Source organism: Abrus precatorius, unplaced genomic scaffold, assembly GCF_003935025.1.
Source record: "Abrus precatorius isolate BTA unplaced genomic scaffold, Abrus_2018 Scaffold5, whole genome shotgun sequence".
NCBI lineage: Eukaryota > Viridiplantae > Streptophyta > Magnoliopsida > Fabales > Fabaceae > Abrus > Abrus precatorius.
In genome coordinates, this window is record NW_020874395.1 from 12,850,509 (window position 1) to 12,873,670 (window position 23,162).

General features: G+C 29.0%; 3 protein-coding genes across 3 annotated transcripts; all 3 read left to right on the top strand.

Moving 5' to 3' along the window:
- Positions 1 to 10,360: 10,360 nt before the first annotated feature.
- On the top strand, positions 10,361 to 11,701 carry LOC113867882 (probable carboxylesterase 18). The gene has a single exon (XM_027503385.1). The coding sequence runs from the start codon at positions 10,416 to 10,418 to the stop codon at positions 11,427 to 11,429; it is 1,014 nt and encodes a 337-aa protein (XP_027359186.1). The 5' UTR covers positions 10,361 to 10,415; the 3' UTR covers positions 11,430 to 11,701.
- Positions 11,702 to 15,448: 3,747 nt separating this feature from the next.
- Positions 15,449 to 16,568, top strand: LOC113866701 (probable carboxylesterase 18). Its single transcript, XM_027501511.1, has one exon. It carries the CDS (start codon positions 15,567 to 15,569, stop codon positions 16,566 to 16,568), a length of 1,002 nt encoding a protein of 333 aa, XP_027357312.1. The 5' UTR covers positions 15,449 to 15,566.
- Positions 16,569 to 20,422: 3,854 nt separating this feature from the next.
- On the top strand, positions 20,423 to 21,608 carry LOC113867934 (probable carboxylesterase 18). The gene has a single exon (XM_027503443.1). The coding sequence runs from the start codon at positions 20,511 to 20,513 to the stop codon at positions 21,519 to 21,521; it is 1,011 nt and encodes a 336-aa protein (XP_027359244.1). The 5' UTR covers positions 20,423 to 20,510; the 3' UTR covers positions 21,522 to 21,608.
- The last annotated feature ends 1,554 nt before the right edge of the window (positions 21,609 to 23,162 follow it).

The following is a 23,162-nucleotide window of genomic DNA, read 5'->3' on the forward strand; positions in this document are numbered from 1 at the left end:
AATAGATGAGAGTTCTTGCTTAGTAAGGGTTGGAAACTATAGACTAGCCAACAAAAATTATTTGGCTCAAACTTTTAAACTGGCAAAATAATATATGCATGGCATCAGCAACCATCGTGTCCAAAATTAACACACAACACGAAACCAAAGAAAGTAAGAATGATTCAAAAATTACAAACTAGAAACTATTAACAGCCATAAAATAATGGGAAAGAGGTTAATTTTTGTTGTCAATAATATATCTCAGATCAATTCTATACATCCATAACTGCCAGCAAATTGGCATCATATCTACACTGAATTTCCTAATCAAACTTTCTATAGCTACTCTAATCTGATCTCAAATTTCTAAGCCTGTGATAGAATTCCCAGCAAAGCCATTCTAACATCAATCAAACTTTTATACAAATCTTTCACTTTCCCCTCTATAGAATCAAGCCCATCCTCCAATTCCTTACAGCTTCTCTTAAGCCTCTCAACACAAGATTTGACCGTCTCTTTTTCCCTTTTACCTTTAATCTGTTCTTTCAATTCCTTACCTGCAATCACTGTTTGATGCAAGTCACTCATCATCAAAGACCCACTTCTCCTTTTCTTCTTCTCAGCACTTCCCTCTACTTCCTCTGCCAACTCCTGCAACAGTCTCAACCATGAAGAACTCTTGGAGTGACACTGCTTCATAAAGGGTAACCCACTTTTGGAATCAAATGACAACCCAAGTTCAAGAAACCTGCAACACACTAAGGCCATGGCCTTAGACCCACACACAATCTCACTAAACTCAGTACCACGTTCTAGCTTTTGCTTCAACATTCTTCTCAAACCAAAGCCACCTTTCCCCATAACCTTAAATCTCTTTTCTATATCATGACATGACTCCAAATGTTCCAATGCACGTGCTAATGCTTTTGCATTGGTATAAGCCTTGACACTCTCACTATTATCAACAAAGTGTGTGACGAGTCTCAATGTGTCCACATATTTCTTCATGTGCTCTATTCTTTCCATAAAGTAATTGCATGCATCGAGAATATCAATGTTATTTTCTAAATACTCTTCCATAGCTCCATGATCCACATTATCTATGTAAGAAATTTTCACTAGTGAATTCAAGGCAATTTTTTGGGTTGTGATGGCAGCATCAAGTAATTGAGGCAATCCATGTTCACCACAATTGCCTTGTGATTGGAGGGTGTTGAGCTCCGCTAAGTTCGCGGTCGAAATGGGTTGTCGCCGGCAACGGGGCAACCGCGGCCGATGCCGGCCTTGGTTGAATCTGCCGCAAGGAGAGGTTCCTGAGGATGGCTGATGGTGCTCTCATGGTGTTGAAGGCTGTAACAAAATTTGGGATACATTACATGACCAAATTGAGGTGCAACTTTGGTCTATAAATATAAACTAAGAAGCCACAGTGAGAGGGACACGTGTAAAAATTGCATTTAACCAAAAAACAATGTAAATTGTATATCATATGATCAATAATGTGATGGGTGTCCTCGAAAATAGAGTCATGATTGCACCCACATAATTCCACAAGAAACAGAACACAGAGTTATGACATTATGTAAGAATATTTTTCATATGCAAATTTTACAAGATGAAGATATTCTAAGTTTAACTTTTATTTTTATTTCTAATAGATATTAAATGGATAAGATTTTACAAAAAAATAATAAAAAGATAAATATTAATTTACATATAACATCATAGTATAGTATGAGAGAATTTGTTCTTAAACTATTGTGATTATCCTTCGCATTATTTACATTTTAGGCAAAAATAAGTGTATGCTATAATTTTAATCTACAAAGCCTTACTACACCAATTTTGTTAAAAATAGAATGGATAATGAAATATTGAATTTACATTATTTTGACTTTAGATTCAACAATCCAATGGCATATTGTAGCTCAATTTTATGAAAGTAATTATTTGCGAAAATTCTCTTAAATGAGTATAACAAATGTTTAAAAAAAATATAATTCAAAGCTACATCAAACTTACACATTAAATTATCTCTCTCCCTAACAATAATGTTTAACAATATAGTAAATCAAAATGTTACATACACTGAGTGTATTTTATGACTTGTTTATATTATACAAAATTATATCATATATGTAAAAATTAAAATATCTTAAATCTTGCATATTTATTAAATAATAATAATTTTTTTAATAATTTTTAATGTATCTTAAAAGTACTGGTTAACCTTTGTCAGACATTTAAATTTATTTCATAATTGAGTTCATTCTAAGATTGAGAGGGGGCCATACTGTATTTTATTGGGGTTTTCAATTATGGGTGAAGATGGATTGGGTTGATTTGAATAGACTGAGCTGTGCGTGGCAAAGCATGATACTGCCACTTGTTAACTTAGGGACACACTTAGATTCAACCCAAGGAACTGCTTCCAACTATTGGGGCATCGTTTTGCATTATTGATACACAAAACGGCTGCCGTCTAGACGCAGGTTCATGACTCAATGTCGCCACTCAACCTTGTTCTTCGAAAATATTTAGAAATTAATAAAAATAACTCTTTGTTTGTGTATACACTTTTATTTTAGTTTAAAATTTATAAAGTAAGAATTTTGGTTTTAGATGTCCTTCAGCATCTGCATATGTAGTTACAATATTCGTGTATTCAATATTTAAATGTAGAGATAGTAATAACGGATCTTATAATTAATGGGTATACATATAAGAAAAACATGTATTCCCATTAAATATGAATAAATATAGGTATGAAATTATTTTTTCTTTCAGATTAGTAACTTCATTTTCGAAACTGTTAAGAATTTTTATCTTGATTACTAGTATATCTTTGAGTTAACTCATTAGACTAGAGGAATACAGTGAATCAAACAGAATCTGCACATAACAAACATCTGACATATGAATATTAAATACCTATAATGTTCCATTTTGGAGGATTTGGTTTGAGACAACATGCATGGAACCAATCTTTGAGAAAGCAATTTGCATGATTATATTTCAATATCATATTAAAAGGTTGCCGATTGCTGTGAGGATGCCCTTCAATAAGGCTGCTTTGGAAATGAAAACAATTGGATTCATCTTCATAAAAAAGATTCACTGCTAACAACAAAGAGCAACTTCTCTCACAAATGCTGTCACCATTGTAACTGCTAACCCTCCACATGGCATGCACAACGAATCCAACATTTGCTTACATTGTCCTTCTGTTGGCCACGTTTAAGATCCAACATATTTTAAGATTAAAATTAACTATGCCTTTTCTTTGCTTTTTTTCTTCGGAGTTTTATATATTGCATGTTATGCATAGCCAGGCTGGCTCTGATTTTCAGACTTCCAAGTTCAAATTTCAAGTCTTTCTACAATAATTCATTTAATTGGTTTGTTATGCAAAATGGGTCGAGCTCATTTAATTAATTATTTTCCATTCTAGTTAAAATTTCTCTCTATTCCTCTTTTGTGTGCGTGTATATATATATAAACATTTATTTGATCGAATGATGAGGGTTTTGAATGTTTTTACATAATGTTTTAAGGATTTGAATTTGGTATTAAAAAAAATGTTGAATAAGTTTTATCATCTTGACTTAAGTTTATGTATTAATCTGACTCAACTTAAATTTATTATGATGCGGTTTTTAAATGCTTTTGGATGTAAATATAAGGACATAATCAATGCGAGAACTTTTTTTTTTTAATATGAAAGATGAGAGGAAGAAATATTAACTATATAATTATACATAAATAATTAAAATTAAAAATGTTTAATAATTTATTATTAGATCTGAAGATTAGGATTCACCTCTCTCCCATATATCATAATTGAAGCAATAATGCCATAAAAGTACAACAATTGGTACAAGTTATTGAGCTAGTCTTTTTGTTAGGACATATGAAGAATGCTTATAATTTTATCTTTTTTTTTAAAGTTTCACTGATGTTGAATAGGATTTAGGATCTCATATCCATCCACAAGAGATTTAGACATAATGGGAAATCATCTAAGGGCCTAACCTGTAACCTTTTCTTGCAGCCTTTAATTTGCTTTTTGGTGGCTTAGAAGAGAACAACTCAATCAGAGGTTCCAATTACCAAATGTTGGATTCCTTTGATTGTATCCGCTTTATATGTACGAAAAAGAGAAAGGGCAAAAGCATATTACATGGTTGTTCGACAAATATTTACATATGTACTTATAACAATATTCTATTATAAAGTGAAAGAAAGATAACAAAAGGCTTCTGCAGGATCTAAAAGATCAGGTTCACAATATCACTTTAAAAGAAATTGTGATGGATGTAAGCCTCAGTGTTAAGAAAGTCCATTTTTACATTACTTTCTTGACTTTAAATTTATTGTTCAGGTCATAGAAATGCCTACCTAATTAATTAAGAATAATTTAAAAAAACAAAACAAAAAGAGATTTCTAGCCTGAGGTAAAATTATGTTTCTTCCTTCAAAAGTAAATCACATATTATGATTGAACTTATATAACTTCTAAAAAAATTACATATATAAAAAATAAATAAGGTTTCTTTCATAAGTTAAAAATAACTTATTTTTTCTATAAAAATTCCACACTAAGCATATAAATATAACTTGTTTTCATCTTAATAATTGTGTCAATTGCCAACTCCATATAACATTCATTTATACCTAATCGAGGGTTCATTATAGATGCATGATTCCCACGTATATTGAAAATTCTAGACACTTGGATTTGGGTTCAATTAATAAAGAAATAAGTAGTGAGAATGTGATATGAAGTGGTGCACTATTAAGAGTAGTTTGCATTAAACATTTCTTAAATATCTATTAAAGGTAGGGCACTATTACAAGTTTGAATATTGTAATCTATAACTTTTATACTAATACTATGATTAAAAATTATGCAATGGGCATGCGGTACTATAAAATGTACATTATAATCAGGGATTGATAATTGAGTGCATCATTGAAAATATTTGTGCTATTAAGGTCATTCATAAAGGTTGATTAGAAAATTGAATATGAGAAAGTCACCACTTTGGGGGATCAAAAGAAGCGATCCCACTCTTTGAGAATTTATCAATTTTATTTTGTTTATTGTTATTGATATTTTATAAAATTAATAAATAATTATTTTTTATAATGTTGTTCTTAATAATTAAAATATATTTGATAAATGATATAAATAAATAAATAAGATATTAATTATTATAATGCATGAAAAGTATAATGAACAATGTATATAATATTTTATGAAAATTAAAATATCATTTTTTAAATTTTTGTACAAAGCCTTAAATTTCAAAGATGAAAAAAATGAAGAAAACACAACTACATTATTAATAGATAAATTTAACAATTTTAATTTTCATGATGGATAATTAATTTAATAAATATCTAACTATTAACCACTTTAGCTATCATTAGTAATTTTATTGGATAATTTTTTAAAAAATAAAACGTGTTTACCAATTTTTTAATTTTAAGAATTATTTTACTACAGCAATGTCCAAAAGTAGTGGTAAAGATATTTAAGATAGCTAGATTTACATCTACTCATTGATGTTCATGAAAAATATATAAATTAGGGAACGGTACATTGTGTCACTTGTATTTTTTTTATTGGATTAATATTAATAATATTTTTTTTAATACATCATTTATTATTAACTAAAATTTATCAAAAATTATAAATTTTAATATTTTTTTTAATAAATCTTAACTAATAATAAAGAGTATATTCCTAGCGTTCGTCTTCTTTCATAAGTATCTATATAATATAAATGGTTTTCATTAAATTAGGTGTGCTAATATTTTTTTTTTTAATTTCAATTCTTTCTTATTATTGAGTAATATCATATGGTATAAAGATATAATTTTTTTTGTTTTGTTTTAATTAATGAGATTTATAATCAATTAAAGCGAGTACTAATTTATTAATTAAAATATTATTTCTCTTTTTAAAATGACAGTTATTTATTAATTAAAAAATTCAAATTTAAAAAAGTGTATTTATTTTTGTCTAATGCCACTAAAGAGTCTAATATCATATGGCAAAAGTTACTACAAAAGTCATGAACAAACCTAACATTAGAGGCTCAACCCAACCATAGGAGACACTATAGAGTCTTTTATTTTTGTCTAATGCCACTAAAGAGTCTAATAGACAATCAAAGATGGTGCGTTCTTATTACAGAAATTTATTGGGCCTTTTCCAATTCTTAGCAACCCATGACCTGTTTATGCAAAGTCCAATAGCCTTGTTGAATTTCCAAAAACATACCATAAATTCAAGTTTTGACCCAAAAACCCATATATTCAAGCCCATGTCGGTTGATTCTGTGAAATCATATTTGTTTTTGGAAACATATCACTAAATTATTTTCACTGTTGATTGCTGAGATTGGACATTTCGAATTATTTCAATTTATGTACTTAAATGATAAAAAATAATTTTAAAATATTATATAATGTTAATTAAATATTTTTATATTAAATAAAAATAATTTTAAATTAATTTTTATATTTTATTTTTAAAAATATTATTTAATTTATGATTAAGATATATTAATCGTTAATATTTAATTTAAATTTTTTTACACTATATGATAAAAGAATTACTTAAAAATAAATTATATTTTAAAATATTATTTTTATTAATAATTTTAATAATATTATTATATAATTAAGTCAAAATAATATAAAATTTATTATTAAAAATAATTTTATGATATAAACATAGAATCATTTTAAAAATATAAAATTGTATTTTTTAATTATGATATATTTATTATAGATTCTTACCACGTGTCTTAACTATGAAAATTTGAAATTAAATTTAGAAACGTTACACCACTTTCTTTTTGCAATAAATGTATTCATTAATGAAGTATTGCTCCCATCAATTGAAGAATAACGCGAGCGTTGTTAGGTCACTTCTCATGCGGAAACTACTTTCACGTCTTTTCAGGTGCTCGCATTTTTCATCGAGATGTAGCATTTAAGGAAATAATAATAATTTGTATACAATATTTTATTTAAATTTATAAAATTTCATTTAATTCAATACATTAATAATATTAAATATTGTTTTTAATAAAAATTTATTATAAATGCATTTTTATTATTTACTCTTTCACGTAAATTTATAAACTGAAAAATTAAAATACAACAGATTAAAAAAATATTAATTATATTTTAAGTCTTTTTTAATATTAATAAACGTTTTGATAATATTAAATAATCATCAACGCGTCTCCTAATAATATTTTATGTTTTTATTTTTATTAATAACTAGTATGATTAATAATTAATTTTAAATATTTGATTGGAGCTTTGGTTTCTTTTTCTCTTTCTTTTTCTCGTGGAGCTTTAATTTTTTAAAATTTATTTTTTCTTCTCTTTTTCTTATCAAAACACTTACATTTTGTTTAAACCTTTTCTTTGTTCTATTTTTTAAAGAAATGGTTCCATCATTTTATTATTATTTATTTTGTAATAATCATTATTTTTTTTATATATATTTCATTCACTCTTCTAAAAATTTATCCACCACTTTTTGACTATTTAAAATTTTTTCAAGTCAATTTTTATCTCCTAACACACTCCTAAAATTCTAAAAATTCTACCTATTTTTAAATTTTAAAATATTAATTTTTAATTTTTTTTAAAAAAATATCCACTATCTTAACTTTTAACATAATCTACTCATTGTTTTTAATTTTTATTATTTTTAAGTTTTATTTTATTATTTGAGATGAAATCTACATAAAATAAATTATTTACAATATATATATAAGAATTGCAACAAAAAAGTGGTATTAAATATATAAAAAAAGGATATAATGTGTTTTAATTAAAGTTAGTAGGTTTAGGGTTTCTTCTTTCTTGATGCTCTCTCCAATGCTTGCGCCTCCTTTGTTCTTCCTCTATCATAAATTAATTGTAATAGAAATCTTATGATTCCAAATTCGCAAATGGATGCATTTTTGTGATGAATTGAGAAATATTGTTCAATTTTATTTAAATTTTCTTGTATTCAACTAATTAATAAAAAATTGAAATTCATAAGTAGATTCATTCCCAATTTTTATTAAATTGCAATTTCGGATGACAAATGCATAGGAGCGTGTTTCTCACACACTTCTGAAAATTTGAATGCCCAGTTTTCACTGGTCTCCTAAGCAAATAAGTGCTTCAAAGATCAACTTTGATGTTAACGAAGAGTAACAATCCTCGTTAAATTTAATTAATTTATATATTATAAATAAAAAATTATTTTTAAAAGTAAAATATTTGGAACTATTTTCTTTTACAATTTTTTACATAAATATTTTTAAATTCAAATTAATTGAAAATTATATATAAACTTACTATAGTAGTTTTATTTTTTACTTACGTTTTTGTTAATTTTATTATAAACTTAGAAATTAAAGTTATTACTTTTTTAATATTCATAAAAAATTATGTAATATTGTTCTATTTTTTATTTTTATTTTTTTTAAATCTTATATCTTAAATTTATGATTATTAATAGTTTAATTAGAAAATTAATACTATACCCAAAAAAATTATTTTAAAATAAATGATATTTTAAAATTATTTCATTTTATTAAATTTTTATCATTTTAATACATAATATTTTTAATTATAAGTTTAAGTCAAAATAAATTTTTAAAAATATTATTTAAAAGAATTTGATTATATACATAATTGTTTATAAAAATATAATTTTTTTGCATTATTAAATTTTTATATATTTATTTAAAAATAAAATACATGTATATTGTAGAGCTATAAAACTAATTTTACACAATAGCCTTTATTTTAATATTGTATTATATATAATAATAATAAAGTAAAATACAAGTGATTAAAAATAATTTATACATTCAATAATTAAAGTAACTTACACATAATCTAAAAATAAAATAATTATTCGCTGAACAAACAGAAATTGAACGCTATAAAAGATAAAAGATAAAGAAAGATGGAAGATCACATTGAATTTATACTGATTGACCTTCAAACCACGCGGAGTGCTTTTAGTTTCAGACAGAAAATAAGAAATTTTGCCTAACATCTTCACATCACTAAATATTATTTGTAAATAGCCTCTTTAGACTTAAAAAATAATAATTAAACAAAATTTAAAAGCTTAGCATATGCATTATAATTTTAGTAAAAAAATAAAACAGATGTATTTGGTTAGTTAAAATGGAAAAAGAAATATTAAAAATTATTTATAATTATAAAACATTTGTAATATTTGAAAAGAAAGAAAGAAATAACCTAATGTTTATAAATGTCACAACGTACGGTTGTGAGAAGGTGAGTTTGGGCTAAAAATTCAAACATTCTAAGGTAATCTGGAAGTCTCCAACCGTCCCCCACCAATAAATCGCCCAATAATGACCTTTCCCATTTATATTATCATATATCTTTGAAATATATTTTAACAAAATCAATTCATTGCTTATATATTTGATATTTTTATTTAATAACTAAAAGCATTATTGGAAAAATTGAGTTACAAACCAGAAACATTGTTTTAATACAATGATAATAAATATTTAGAAGATAAAATTTATGCATAATTCCATAAGTTTAATTAATGTTGTTTTTAATTATAATTGACACCTATATATAATTCTAAAAATTTTAAATTGCATGATACTATTTTTTGAATTCAAGTACTCAGTTTAATTTTTATTTATTTCATTTATATATTTCTTAACTTTTCATATTTTAAATGAGTTATTTTTCTAAAGTTTTAAGAGAATAGCATCAATTTTTGATAAGTAAGAAAATAAAATTATTTATTATATATATTAATCTTAAATAAAAAGTTATATTCATATAGTATTTTTTTAATTACTATTTTTACTTGTATAAAACTGATAATTTTTTTAATCTTTCACATATAACATTCAAATTTCACTTTTAAAATTTTCACGCTATAAAAAATTTCAAGTTAGTAAATAAAATAAGAAAAATTAAAAATTATCAAAAAAAAATATGCAGTATAAGTAGAGCATTAATATAAAAATTAAGAAATAAATTTGTAAATTAACAAATATTAATCATTAACTTAAAATTTCTTATTAATTTAGAATTTATAATTAATACTCTAATAAAACACTTAAAGTGATTCTTTGATGCTTGACCAAATTTCTATTAATTGGTCTATTCTTAGGCTTTTTCCACAGAGAAAATATTAAGAAAATAAAAATGGCAGACTGGCAAATTCATTTATTTGCAAGGTGGGGTTAGCCAACTACTAACTTTCCTAAACGGCGATAAAGTCCCAATAAAAACGACAAAAAATATATTAAAATAAAGTGTCGTCTTTGCCCATTAGCATTGCATGCGATTCCCCATCTTTACGTTTCAGTCACTCTCAATCAAACTCTCGGAACGCAACAACAATGGCAGCAAAATCCAAATTCTCCGAAACCCCAAAACCCGTTCTTCCATGGAAGACTCGAATTTCAATATCCTTCCTCTCAGCCTTAACGGACGCCGCACGCCGCTCTAACGGCACCGTTAACCGCCGTCTTATGAACTTCCTCGATCGCAAAACCCAACCAAACGCCACCCCTGTTAACGGCGTTTCCACCAAAGACGTCATCGTCGACGCCACTCGCAACCTCTGGTTCCGCGTCTTCACCCCCACCGCCGCCGCCGCCAACGCCTCCCTCCCCGTCGTCGTCTTCTTCCACGGCGGCGGTTTCGCGTTCCTTTCGCCGGATTCGTTTGCGTACGACGCCGTTTGCCGGCGATTCTGCCGCCGAATTCCCGCCGTCGTCGTCTCCGTCAATTACCGCCTCTGCCCGGAGCACCGGTATCCTTCGCAATACGACGACGGCGAGTCCATCATAAAATTCCTCGACGAAAACCGCGCCGCGTTGCCGGAAAATGCTGACGTGTCAACGTGCTTCCTTGCCGGCGACAGCGCTGGCGCCAATTTGGCCCATCACGTGGCGGTCCGGGCCTGCAAGTCGGGGCTCCGGGAAGTCCGGATCGTCGGGTTGGTATCGATCCAGCCATTCTTTGGCGGGGAGGAGCGAACAGCCTCGGAGGTGCGACTGGAGGGGTCGCCGCTGGTGTCGGTGGCGAGGACCGATTGGCTGTGGAAGGTGTTGTTGCCGGACGGGTCGGATCGCGATCACGGGGCGGCGAATGTGAGCGGGCCAAATGCGGAGGATTTGTCGGGTCTGGATTACCCGGATACCCTTGTGTTTGTGGGTGGGTTTGACCCGTTACAAGATTGGCAAAGGAGGTATTACGAGTGGTTGCAGAAATCAGGTAAAAAGGCCCAATTGATTGAGTACCCTAAAATGATTCATGCGTTTTATGTGTTCCCTGATTTGCCCGAGTCATCTCAGTTGATTTCACAAGTCAAGGATTTCATCACCAAAAGACTCGCCGATTTGAAATGATTATTGTTATAATCTGTTAATTAGATTATGCATTCTAGATTCCAAGTTTAGTGGTGATTTTAGCTGGCCGTGCTGTGTGACACTATTATACATTTGGGACTCCCAAAGTGCTCAATTTAGGATTTGTTTACGTTTCCGTTGGCTCTCGATTATAGTTTATAATAAATAATACAAGATATATCATAGGGTAATTTGTGTGTGGTATCTTTATCCATGTTGGAAGTATGTACCATTTTCCTTTTTTTTTGGCTGGTTAGTTGTGTATATATTGGAATTTTGTTAAAAATTAGAACGTGCTGATCAATAATAGCTTGGGAATCTATTGGGTCATAATTTAGTGTTGAAAAAAATGAGTGGGAGGGTCTACTTATGCTTTTATGCATTTGTTATCATTTTTATTTGATTATTTTTTTTCTTAAAATAATTATATCATTATTATAGTTATAAGAAAGAAAAAATAATATTTTAAACAATTTATTTAATAAGAGTGGTAATATGCGCTTAAAAATAGCAATAGATACACTGAAATGAGTTGGGTGATTTGTCTTAAGGGTGCTCAAATTTAGTAGTGATTAGTTATTTTGATTTAAGGTTTTTAGGCAATTTTTTAAGTTATTAAAAGAGTAGCAACAATAAGAAAAGAAAAATTGGATGTCAAAAATAAAAAGTACTCTGTGTGTGAGAAAGAATACAAAGTATCATTGTTGATTAAAAAGGGAGGTGAAGCAGACTAAGGAGGAAAAGGATTCTACCAGCAGTAGAGGGCAAAGCATTTGGGCTTAAAGAGGCAAAGACGTGATGCTTTGTTGCTGCTGGATGACAACACTGCTGACAAAAAGGGTTTGATGTAGAAGCAAGCCATTCCAAATCAGGCCTTAAAAAGTTTTCAGGAATATTCACTTGATTGATTAAGTAGGAGGTGGAACAAGCATGACTTGGGGGTTGGCTCTTATGCTAACATTCTTGCTTTTGCAGCAAGAGATTTCATGCTTTTGACTAGTGGGCTTTTCTATCCAATTTTTATATGCAGCAGACACAGCCATCAATTATTTTTCATTAAGTAACTAATCAAATTCCTAGATCTAATGATAATATTACATACATGTAATTGGTCCACCTTCTTAATCAAGTCAATTTTCTCAAAACCTCTCTAGGTCTAATTTAAATATGTATTGAATAGAGCTCAAAAGGAAGTGTGTGCGATGAGTAGAGCTCAGCAAAAGGTAAACATGCATGGCAAGATTGTGTGTGTGTAATTTCTTAATATTATTGCCAGAGTGGGTATCCAAATATCATATAATAATGCATTATATTAAGATTTGGTGTGCATTAACTGAAGTATCTTGCTAGATCTTGTCCACCAATTCCTTCAATACTACTTCATGGGTCATATTTTTATAAATTAGTCTTCAAATGCAGAGTAACCACTGCTGTCCTAGATCAATACCCCCCTTTTATAACAACTGGGGCAGCAACATTCATGGCTGCAATACAAGCAAATTATGCAATCTTTCAGTGTTTAATCTGAATAGTTTTCTATAACCAATTTAACCACTTGTTAGGAATGCAAAAGAATTAAAGATTTTTTAGGTCAACTAAAATAAAGTAAAAATTGATTTACAAAAAAAGGAATGTAAGTTCCTTTTTTCATGTAAATCAATTTCTTTCATTTATTTTATTTTACCTAAAATTTACAACATTGTTTTTTATCTAAATACTTGAAGATTTATGATGGAATTAGAATATAAAATAATATTAAGGTTTTAGAACTTAGAAATTTAGTTTTTAATAAATTTTAAAGATTTTAGTAGCGTGCAATGTTACGTCCTGAAGAAGAGAAAATTGAGATTTTTTAATAAAATTTGACATTTTAATTAGTCAATGAATTCTGAGTGAAAGAATATATAAAATAATTTAATCAATTTATTTTGTGAAAATTTTGGATAGAAAAGTAGAATTCCTAGGTCTTAAAAAATTATAGTAGAGGAACTTAATTATAAACGGTAACAAATAGAAAAAAGTGTTTATTATCGTTATAAATTTAGAAAAATATATTATATTTTTTTTAAATTAAAGGTTATGATTGTTTAAATATCTTAAAATTTTAAGAGTATTTATATATATTTTTAAATAAATTACTAACTCCCACTATCTATTATATATATTTAATATGACATTAATAATTATGATTATTTTATGTAAATAAGTTCTTAATCTTTAAGTTTAATTAAAAATAAAAAGATTTCAAGTTGAAAATTGAAGAGATTAAATTAAATTAAATTAAATTAGCTTTTTATTCTAATTTTGAAATATAATTGAATACAAGTTAAATAAAAAAAATTAAATCTTTTAAAATGAGATTTTAATAAAAATAATAATGTTACTTACCTACACCTTTTAGAAACTTAATGATTTTATGTAAAGGCAAACCCAATTTACTCTTTAATTTATAAGTTTTACGTTTCTGCTCTGAAAGCAGCATATCCGCAGATACAAATTGATAATCTCAAACATCATCTGCACATTCGTCAATTTTTATCAAAGGTAAGCGATAGAACAATTGAATAAGGGTTTGAACCTAAATTTGATGATGAGGACCCTTTTCTGCCACTCTTGATTCAATGTGTCCATTATAAAGTTAACCAAGAGTTTGAGATCCACTTTTCTCTGCTTTAAAATCATGGTCACTTTGAAAAGAGTGTGGAAATTTAATTTAATTTAATTTTTTTACAAGAGAAATTCTGATGTATTGATTAATGTGTATTTAATTAAAAAAATATGTTTGTTTCAAATAATAAATATAATAATAAGTTTTATAAAATAAAAGAAAATACTTATTTTAAATTTTTGTGTAAATTCTTAACAGTTAAAAAAAGTAAATAAATACAATTAATGGTCCCTCAAATAATGCTGAAGGGGCCTCAACTTTTTGGATAGAAATTAATGGTGTCATATCTACCATCGATATTGGTTAAAGAAGACAAGCATGTGGTATAGTGAATGAAGAGCATGTGGCCTCAGCATTCAAAGATTTTGACGGATTTTTATTTTTATTTCTTTTTGAAAATATTTTTAAAAAATAAGCAAAATACAGTGAACCCATTTTTTCTGATAATTTTGTTATCTATAAGATTTTAGACTTAAAATTTTATGTATGGGAAAGTCCTCTCTTCGGAACTTAATTAGGAATCAACAGCATAGGAACATGCATTGGAAGGTATTTTGTGTTTTCCCACAAGACCCTAATTTTCCTAGTCTTATTATTACAATGGGTTGTTTTCCTATTCTAATTCTATTTAAAAAGTAATTTTTACATTAAAAATATAAAAGTATAATAATATTTAATAAAAAATAATATTTAAAATTAATATTAAAGTCATCAAAATTAATAATATTATTTGTTAAAGCATATTTTATTTTTATAAATAATGGGTTATATTGAAATAATCGGTCGGTGTGATTACAAAATAATGGTTACGTTTTAAAATTTTTTAAGAAAAAAATATTTATATAATTTGTATGATTAAAAAAAGGAAAATAAAAATATGATGAGTGATATAATAAAAAATAAGAAATTAATTAAATCATAAAAAAAACTGTAAGCCATAAAATAATGCTAAGAGACACACGAATCAATTTCACAGGTTTAGACATCATTTTCAAAATTAAATAATTTGAAAAAATATTATTACATGTCTGTCTCATGTTTCTTTTTCTAATTAAAACTGGACCGTTCCCTTCTCACCCCTTAGCTTTTCAAATTTCGCTTAAGCATGTTTTGTACTTCCAAGTAACTTTAAACTCTGCTAAATCGATTTACACACAAATTTTGACCCAAAAAGAATTCATTTTAATCTTTATTGATAATCCATGATCATGATTTTTTTAAAAAATTTAATCCTTACTTTTTATATAAATTTTTATTTTTAAACTCTAATTTTCATTCGTCCATTGAAATATCAACGTTTAATTAGATTACACTTAGTGAAAGATACTAAAAATCAACTACGGAAACTAGAAAGACTGGGTCGGGAAATTGAGCATAAAAGCACATATCCTCACTTAGCTTCTTCAATTGTGAGATTGTGTCCGAGTCACTGAGCCAACCGAGTTAAGTCACCACCAAAAACACGAACCATGGCTGCAGGAACCAAACCAACCCTTCCATGGAACGTGCGTTTCTCCCTCTCTGTCCTTTCCGCTGTCAGCGACTTCTGTCGCCGCTCCAACGGCACCATCAACCGCCGTCTCTTCAACGTCGTCGACCGCAAGCTCCCCCCTAATGCTAACCCCGTTAACGGCGTTATCTCCTCCGACGTCACCGTCGACGCCACCCGCAACCTCTGGTTCCGATGCTTCGTCCCCTCCTCCGCCATCAGCTCCGCCGCAGCATCCCTCCCCGTCGTTGTGTTCTTCCACGGCGGCGCCTTCGCTTTCATGTCCGCAGCTTCGATCCCTTACGACGCCCTTTGCCGCATTTTCTGTAGTTCCTATAACGCCGTCGTTATCTCCGTTAATTACCGTCTCTCCCCCGAACACCGTCTCCCTTCCCAGTACGACGACGGTTTCGACGTAATAAAATTCCTCGACCAAAACCAAAACGGCGCCGTTTTGCCTCGTGTTGCTGACGTCACGAAGTGTTTTTTGGCGGGTGATAGCGCGGGTGCGAACTTAGCGCACCACGTGGCGGTTCGGGTTTGCAAAGAGGGGCTCCGAATTGTGAAAGTTATCGGGTTGGTTTCTATCCAACCGTTTTTCGGGGGAGAGGAAAGAACTAAGTCCGAGATGGAACTAAAACGGGACCCTTTGATTTCGTTGGATAGATCCGATTGGCACTGGAAGGCCTTTTTGCCAAACGGGTCGAATCGAGACCATGAATCGGTTAATGTGAGTGGGCCTAATAAGTTGGATATTTCGGGTTTGGATTACCCGAATACCCTGGTGTTCACGGGTGGGTTTGACCCGTTGCTGGATTGGCAAAGGAGATATTATGAGTGGTTAAGGGAATCAGAAAAGAAGGCAGAGTTAATCGATTTTCCAAACGCGGTTCATGCTTTTTACTTGTTTCCCGAATTGCCCCAGACTTCTCAGTTTATTTCTCACGTCAAGGATTTTATTACAAAGCAAATTAACAAATAAAAATGTGAACTATAAGGGATATGTTGTACTGTTGTTAGTGCTGGGGGAAAAATAGTTATTAATGAGGTTGTATGAAAAGTAAAAAGATAAATAGGATGGAAAAGTAAAAAAAAATAAAAATGGTATTAATACATTTCTATTATAATTTTTATTATATATTTATTGTGTTTAATAAACTTTTTTAATCTTTTCTCTTTGATAAGGTTTATTCGTTTAAAATTTCCAATCATTCTTTTTTTAATTTTAGTCTTGCCAAAATTTGTTTTTTATTTCTATTTAGTCTCTTTTTTCAATAATTTATTCTATTATTTGTTTACATAATATTTAAATTAGTTTATATAATTTAACTTGGACATAAATTGTGTTATGAACAATATATCGCATTCTTCACTTTTTTAATAAAATTTTCACTTTAAAATTGACATTTAAAAGATATCATATTATCACTCTTATAAATTATGTCATATATTTTTTTAACCAAATTAGATGTCACTTAGCTTATAATAGAAAATTTTAAGAAAATACTAACAAAACTATAATACGAGAATGAAAATGAAAATATCATAAATTTTTGAAGGACCAAAATCTTGTTTATGTCTTAATTTTTAAGCTAATAAGCATTAATTAGTAAAACTTATTAAATAATATCAGCATTATGTATTTAAATTATTCTAATTTAGTAGTACTCCACTAATATTTACAACGAATTTATAAGTACAATATCAAAATAGTTCTATTATAATGTATTGGAGGTTGGTTTTTTACCCTAGTTTTTTTAATTGCACCTCTTTATATATATATATTCAAATCTCTTCATCTGTTTAAATTAAATATTATTTATTATTAAACGTATAAATCAACTGTAGAGAATTATTTCAACCTATATTTTCTTCGTCAAAAAGAGCTACTATTATTAGAAACATATCAAATTGAATCTTTCTATGTTTCTATTTCACACAAGATCCCAATACATCATTGCTCTCCCTTTCACTCTCTTCCGCTAAATTTTCACATGGTTGACGATTCTGAGTTCATAACTCCCAGAAAAAACAGTGGCATAGCCATGGAAAGTGGAAGCACAGACAAGGTGGACTACGTTGCCGATGATTCTAACACGAAATCTGTCATTTGAAATTGGCATCTGAGGTAGTTTTAACCCCGTTTTAATGAAGCAACAGAGCATAAAAATAAAGAAATTAAGAACAGTAGATAGAATGTAAAAAGCTACCCTGCGAGTGTAATAGTGTTAACACAAACACAGCCTCAAATTATTTGAAAGCCCAAGTAATGACATGTATTACCAAATGTCCATATGAGATGGAACTCGTACTATCCATTGCCTGAGGTGCATTACCAATCTCCATGTGCTTCTGTTATGTACGATGTTGCCAGCAAGTCCATAGCTACATGGGAAGCCCTAATTCTCATATGAAAATGTGTTAAAGCAAAATAATATACTTTAATTTATACAAAATTTTGGATAAATATTTATAAAAAGAAAAATATATAAAAAATAAATATATTTTTCATAAATTAAAGTTAACTTATACCCTATTCAACTTCATTTTAATTTATAATTTATTAAAAAATTCCATATCAGGAAGCAATTAAAATGATATAGTGAAAAAAAAGTATTAACACATTTTAGAAATTGTTAAAGCGCTTATATTTCAATTTGTAATTCCTAAACGTTATTAGAACCATGCAGTAAATCATGTTATGTTTCTTATCAATAGAATGATTGCTAAGTTTTTACAAAATACTTTATCTAATTTTATATAATGGTCAAATTTTTGACATTTCATATTTAAAAACATTTGGTTGCTTTTGCTTTACTTCTATCATTCAATTTAATAAACTAAGCTCGATATGGGAGTTAAGAAATGCATTTTATGGTAGAAAAAGTTGTGTTCTTTATGACTTAAAGAGTAGAGAAACTTTTATTTGTATATAAGATGTTTTATTTTATGACCAAACTTTTTTATAATCATAGTATTCATGTTCCTCTTATTCAATAAAATATGTTTGTTGATGGTTTATTGGTTTTGAAAATCAAACTTCTAAAAATTTAGATCATGTTCCTCCACAAATGATACTAATATATAACAGTTAAGATATAGAAATTTAGGCTTCTATAATGAATAACAGCAACAAATTGAAAAATTAATCAAGGTATTAATGTGAAACATTCTTCGAGAGTAAGAAGGCCTCTTAGTTATTTGAAAGATTATTATTGGGATAGGTCACAACAATTAGCTCATCAAACCATCTATCTGTCATGTAAACACTACACTCTTGCAACTTCTTTAACATGGTTGTTGGAGAGATGCTATCAATTTTGAGTTACAAGTTCTGAATAAAAATCAAACTTGAACCTTAACCTCTTTTCTTCCTATAAAAATCTTACCAAATGCAAGTAGACTAAAGAGGTTAATTTTATGAAAACTTTCAGCCAAATGTAAATACAACCTTCTAGCATGGTAACCTCAACTAAGATATTTATATGGAACCTCTCTGCAAGACAAGAATTAAGTTTGCAAACTTACTAAGTCAATCTATGGGTTTAGACAAGATAGCCATAAGTGAAATGTGAAACCAACTGAAGTTCTACTTTCATTAAATTATACTCAATCCAAAGCTAATTGTTCATTATTTACAAAAGGATAATCTAAAGGATTTATAATTATGCTTACTTATGTTGAGGACTTAGTACTTGCTAAAGGTATTTGTCTCAATCAAAGAAAGTATCCTTTGAATTTGATTCAAGATACTAGACTACTTGCTTTGAAGCCCTGTTACACTCTAATAAATCACACTCGTCAACTTCACAAATTATTGCAACATGTTAAACGATTATTGGTTACAGTTGAGATATTTTGTGGTACAGATCTTGGCTATATTGTTCAATAATAAATTATGATATGGTTAGTTGGATGGTATAAAATCATTCATTGACCTGTCCACCAATTAACAGGGTCCACTCTTTATCTGTTTCACCCGTAGGCACGTCAATTTCAAAGAATGGTCGAACGCATACAATATATTGAGTATATCCATGTTTTAAAATTACAATTCTAGTACAACGTTTGAATTTTGACTTTTCTTCCACTTGTTCACTTATTTAATCTGGTTAAATAATATGTTTATAATAATATATTTTAAAATTTATTGATTTATTTTTTAAAATAAAAATTAGTAAAATTATTTGATAAAAAAAATATAACTTTTAAAAGAGAGTTATTTCTAAGTAGGTTAAAAAAATTATATTAATTTAAATTTGTAAAAGTAAAGCCAAAATTCTGCCAAGTTTGATTCTTTATTATTATTATTGGAATTTTGCGAGTTTAGTTAACATCAAGTTTATTCAAATTAAGCTAAATAGGTTTAGATTGAATTTAAACTACAAATTTCACATTCTATGTTACGAATTCGATACAAACTCAAGTGAACAAAAGTATATTTATCCTTAACAGTTTAATTAAGTTACACCAATTCAAAATAATTTTAATATTTCTTAGTCATTTTAACAAACATTTATAATATGATAACTTATAAAATTTGAGCTATAAACTATATATTTTAACCCAATTTAATCAAACAAAACTTAATTCTTCTAAAACAAAGAGACATCTAAAATAAAAATGAAAAAAAAGAATTTGATATCATTAATTTAAATGAAAACATTTTCAAAAAATTATTAATTGGTCAGCAGTCTTTTATTGGACACATTTCCTTATCTTAAAAAAGTTAAATTTCTTATCCAGAATTGATTGCATATCCCTACTGTGATTAATAAGCCTGGAACACATGCATATATAACACTTCCCACTCCCTTCACATTTTCTTCCAGAGAACCATAAAACATATATATCTCCATAGACACCACCTTCTATCAGAGTTACTGAGTCAAGCGAGTCGACTCAACAGTCAACACCTCCAACAATGCCTACAACAACCCCCAAACCAACCCTTCCATGCAAGGTGCGCTTAACAGTCTCCTTTCTCTCATTCGTCATCGGCAACTCTCTCCGCTCTAACGGCACCGTCAACCGCCGTCTCATCAGCTTCTTCACCCGTAACGTCCCTCCAAACCCTAACCCCGTCGACGGGGTCACCACCTCCGACGTCATCGTTGACACCACTCGCAACATCTGGTTCCGCGTCTTCGTCCCCTCCGCCGCTGCCTCCGCGGCATCCCTCCCCGTTGTCGTATTTTTCCACGGTGGTGGCTTCGTGTTCTTGTCTCCGGCTTCAAAACCGTACGACGACTTTTGCCGCTTCTTCTGCCGTTCCCTAAACGCCGTTATCGTCTCCGTTAACTATCGTCTCGCTCCCGAGCACCGTTACCCTTCCCAAAACGACGACGGTTTTGACGTCCTTAAGTACCTCGACGAAAACGGCGCCGTTTTGGGGAACACCGCTGACGTCAGCAAGTGTTTTTTGGCGGGAGATAGTGCGGGTGGGAACATAGCTCACCACGTGGCGGTTCGGGTTTGCAAGGAGGGGCTCCGGTTCGTGAAAATTATCGGGTTGGTTTCGATTGAACCGTTTTTTGGAGGAGAAGAGCGAACCGAGTCGGAGCTAATGACGGTTGACCCGATGGTTTCGGTGGAGAAAACCGATTGGTATTGGAAGGCGTTTTTGCCAAACGGGTCGGATCGAGACCATGGAGCGGTTAATGTATGTGGGCCGAATGCAATGGATATTTCGGGTTTGGATTACCCGAATAGCCTTGTGGTGGTGGCGGGTTTTGACTCGATTAAGGATTGGCAAAAGAGGTACTGTGAGTGGTTGAGGAAATCGGGTAAAGAGGCTGAGTTAATTGAATATCCAAATATGATCCATGGTTTTCACTTGTTCCCCGATTTGCCCGACACTCCTCTCTTTCTTTCTCGTGTCAAGGATTTCATCTCCAACCAAATCGGAATTCCCACTCTCAATTTCAATTTTTAATTATTAGTAATTTTAATCTATGTTCTCTTTTACCTTATGTCAATTTATATTTGAGAGAACATTTTAACTTATTTAATGTCACCTTATATTACTAATAACATAAAATTACTAGTAATTCTTGGTCACTCTCAATTATAATTAATATCACCTTAAATTTTATCTTAAAAATATATAGTAAATCATTATAATAAAAGATCTTTTTAAATTAAATATTACATAAATGATTTTTTTATTGATATAATAATTTATAATTAAATAAGAGCTTAATTTTTTTAATAAAAATAAGTAACACATTTTTTAAACATACTATAAAAATTATTAAATTAAAAGTAAAATTTCCAAAAAGTTTAATAAATTTTAATTAATAACAAAAATATACTATTAATACTTATAATATTTTAAAAAAATAATTAAATTCCTGATAAAATTATTCACGTATCTATCAAAAGCAACCATCCAATTTATTGCTCCTACACAAGCTTAGGCCTCCCCCATTTAGCCCCACCTTGATGGACACCTAATTCTCAACCCCTAATGCCTTCCCTTTCATCTTTCACTTTCAATCAAAAGCATTCTTCACTCTATGGATTTGAGATTTTCGTCATGTTTTCAATATTTTTAAATAATATATCTATCGAGATTTTCGTCATGTTTTCAATTTTTTAAATTATATATATATAAAATTTTCTCCCACTAATATAAATTTAAAAAAATTTATATTTTATTTTAATTTTTTATTTAACTTATATCAAATGAGTTATAATTTATCATTTTATTAACCGTTAGGTATAAATAAAATAAAAAATCCAAATAAAATATAAAAAATTTTAAATTTATATTAGTATAACAATATCTTTTTCTATATATATTATTCATCAAGAGAAAAGTGATCTGCGATCATACAACAAAATTTTCCTCACTTTCCTATCAACAAAACATGTCCAAAGAAGCAAAAGCTGATCCCATGTCAAGAAAAAAATGTCACCTTTTATTTTGTTTTATTTTTTTTTCAAAAAATAAGTTTATACATTTTCCTCTTTATTGTCAAGCATACTAACGAGTGCTATTCAAAAGCACTCATTGTACAATTAATATCAGCATCGTCGCAAATTTAAAAAGTAATTATATTTAGTTTTGAAATTTGCTAATTGGGCACTGTTTAAAGAACAAGTAAATTGATATTTTTTAAGAAATTTAGAATATTTTTAAAAATTATGAGAATAAGTGTCAATTTTTCGTTTTTAATATATTTTTAAATTTCTTAACCAGTGTTTTTTAACATTGATTTGAATTTTTTAAATTTTTCTAACATGTGTAAAGATATACATAAAAAATTTAATAAAAAATAATAATTGATATTATTAATACATTAATTTTTAATGATATCTTATATTTTTTAAACATGCATTCAAAAAATTAAATTATATTTTTTTCATCTTGAGCAATCAAAAAATTATCTAATAAATTAGCAAAAAGAAAAACATATCTTATGAACTTGAAGTATTCTAATTTACTTAAACCTTCAACTTTATGTGAAATTCTTACTTTACATTTTATTTAAATTGATCTTCAAATATTTTTTACACCAATTGGAATCGGATCATCATATTAGTACTAACTATTTTTTACTTTGAATTTAGG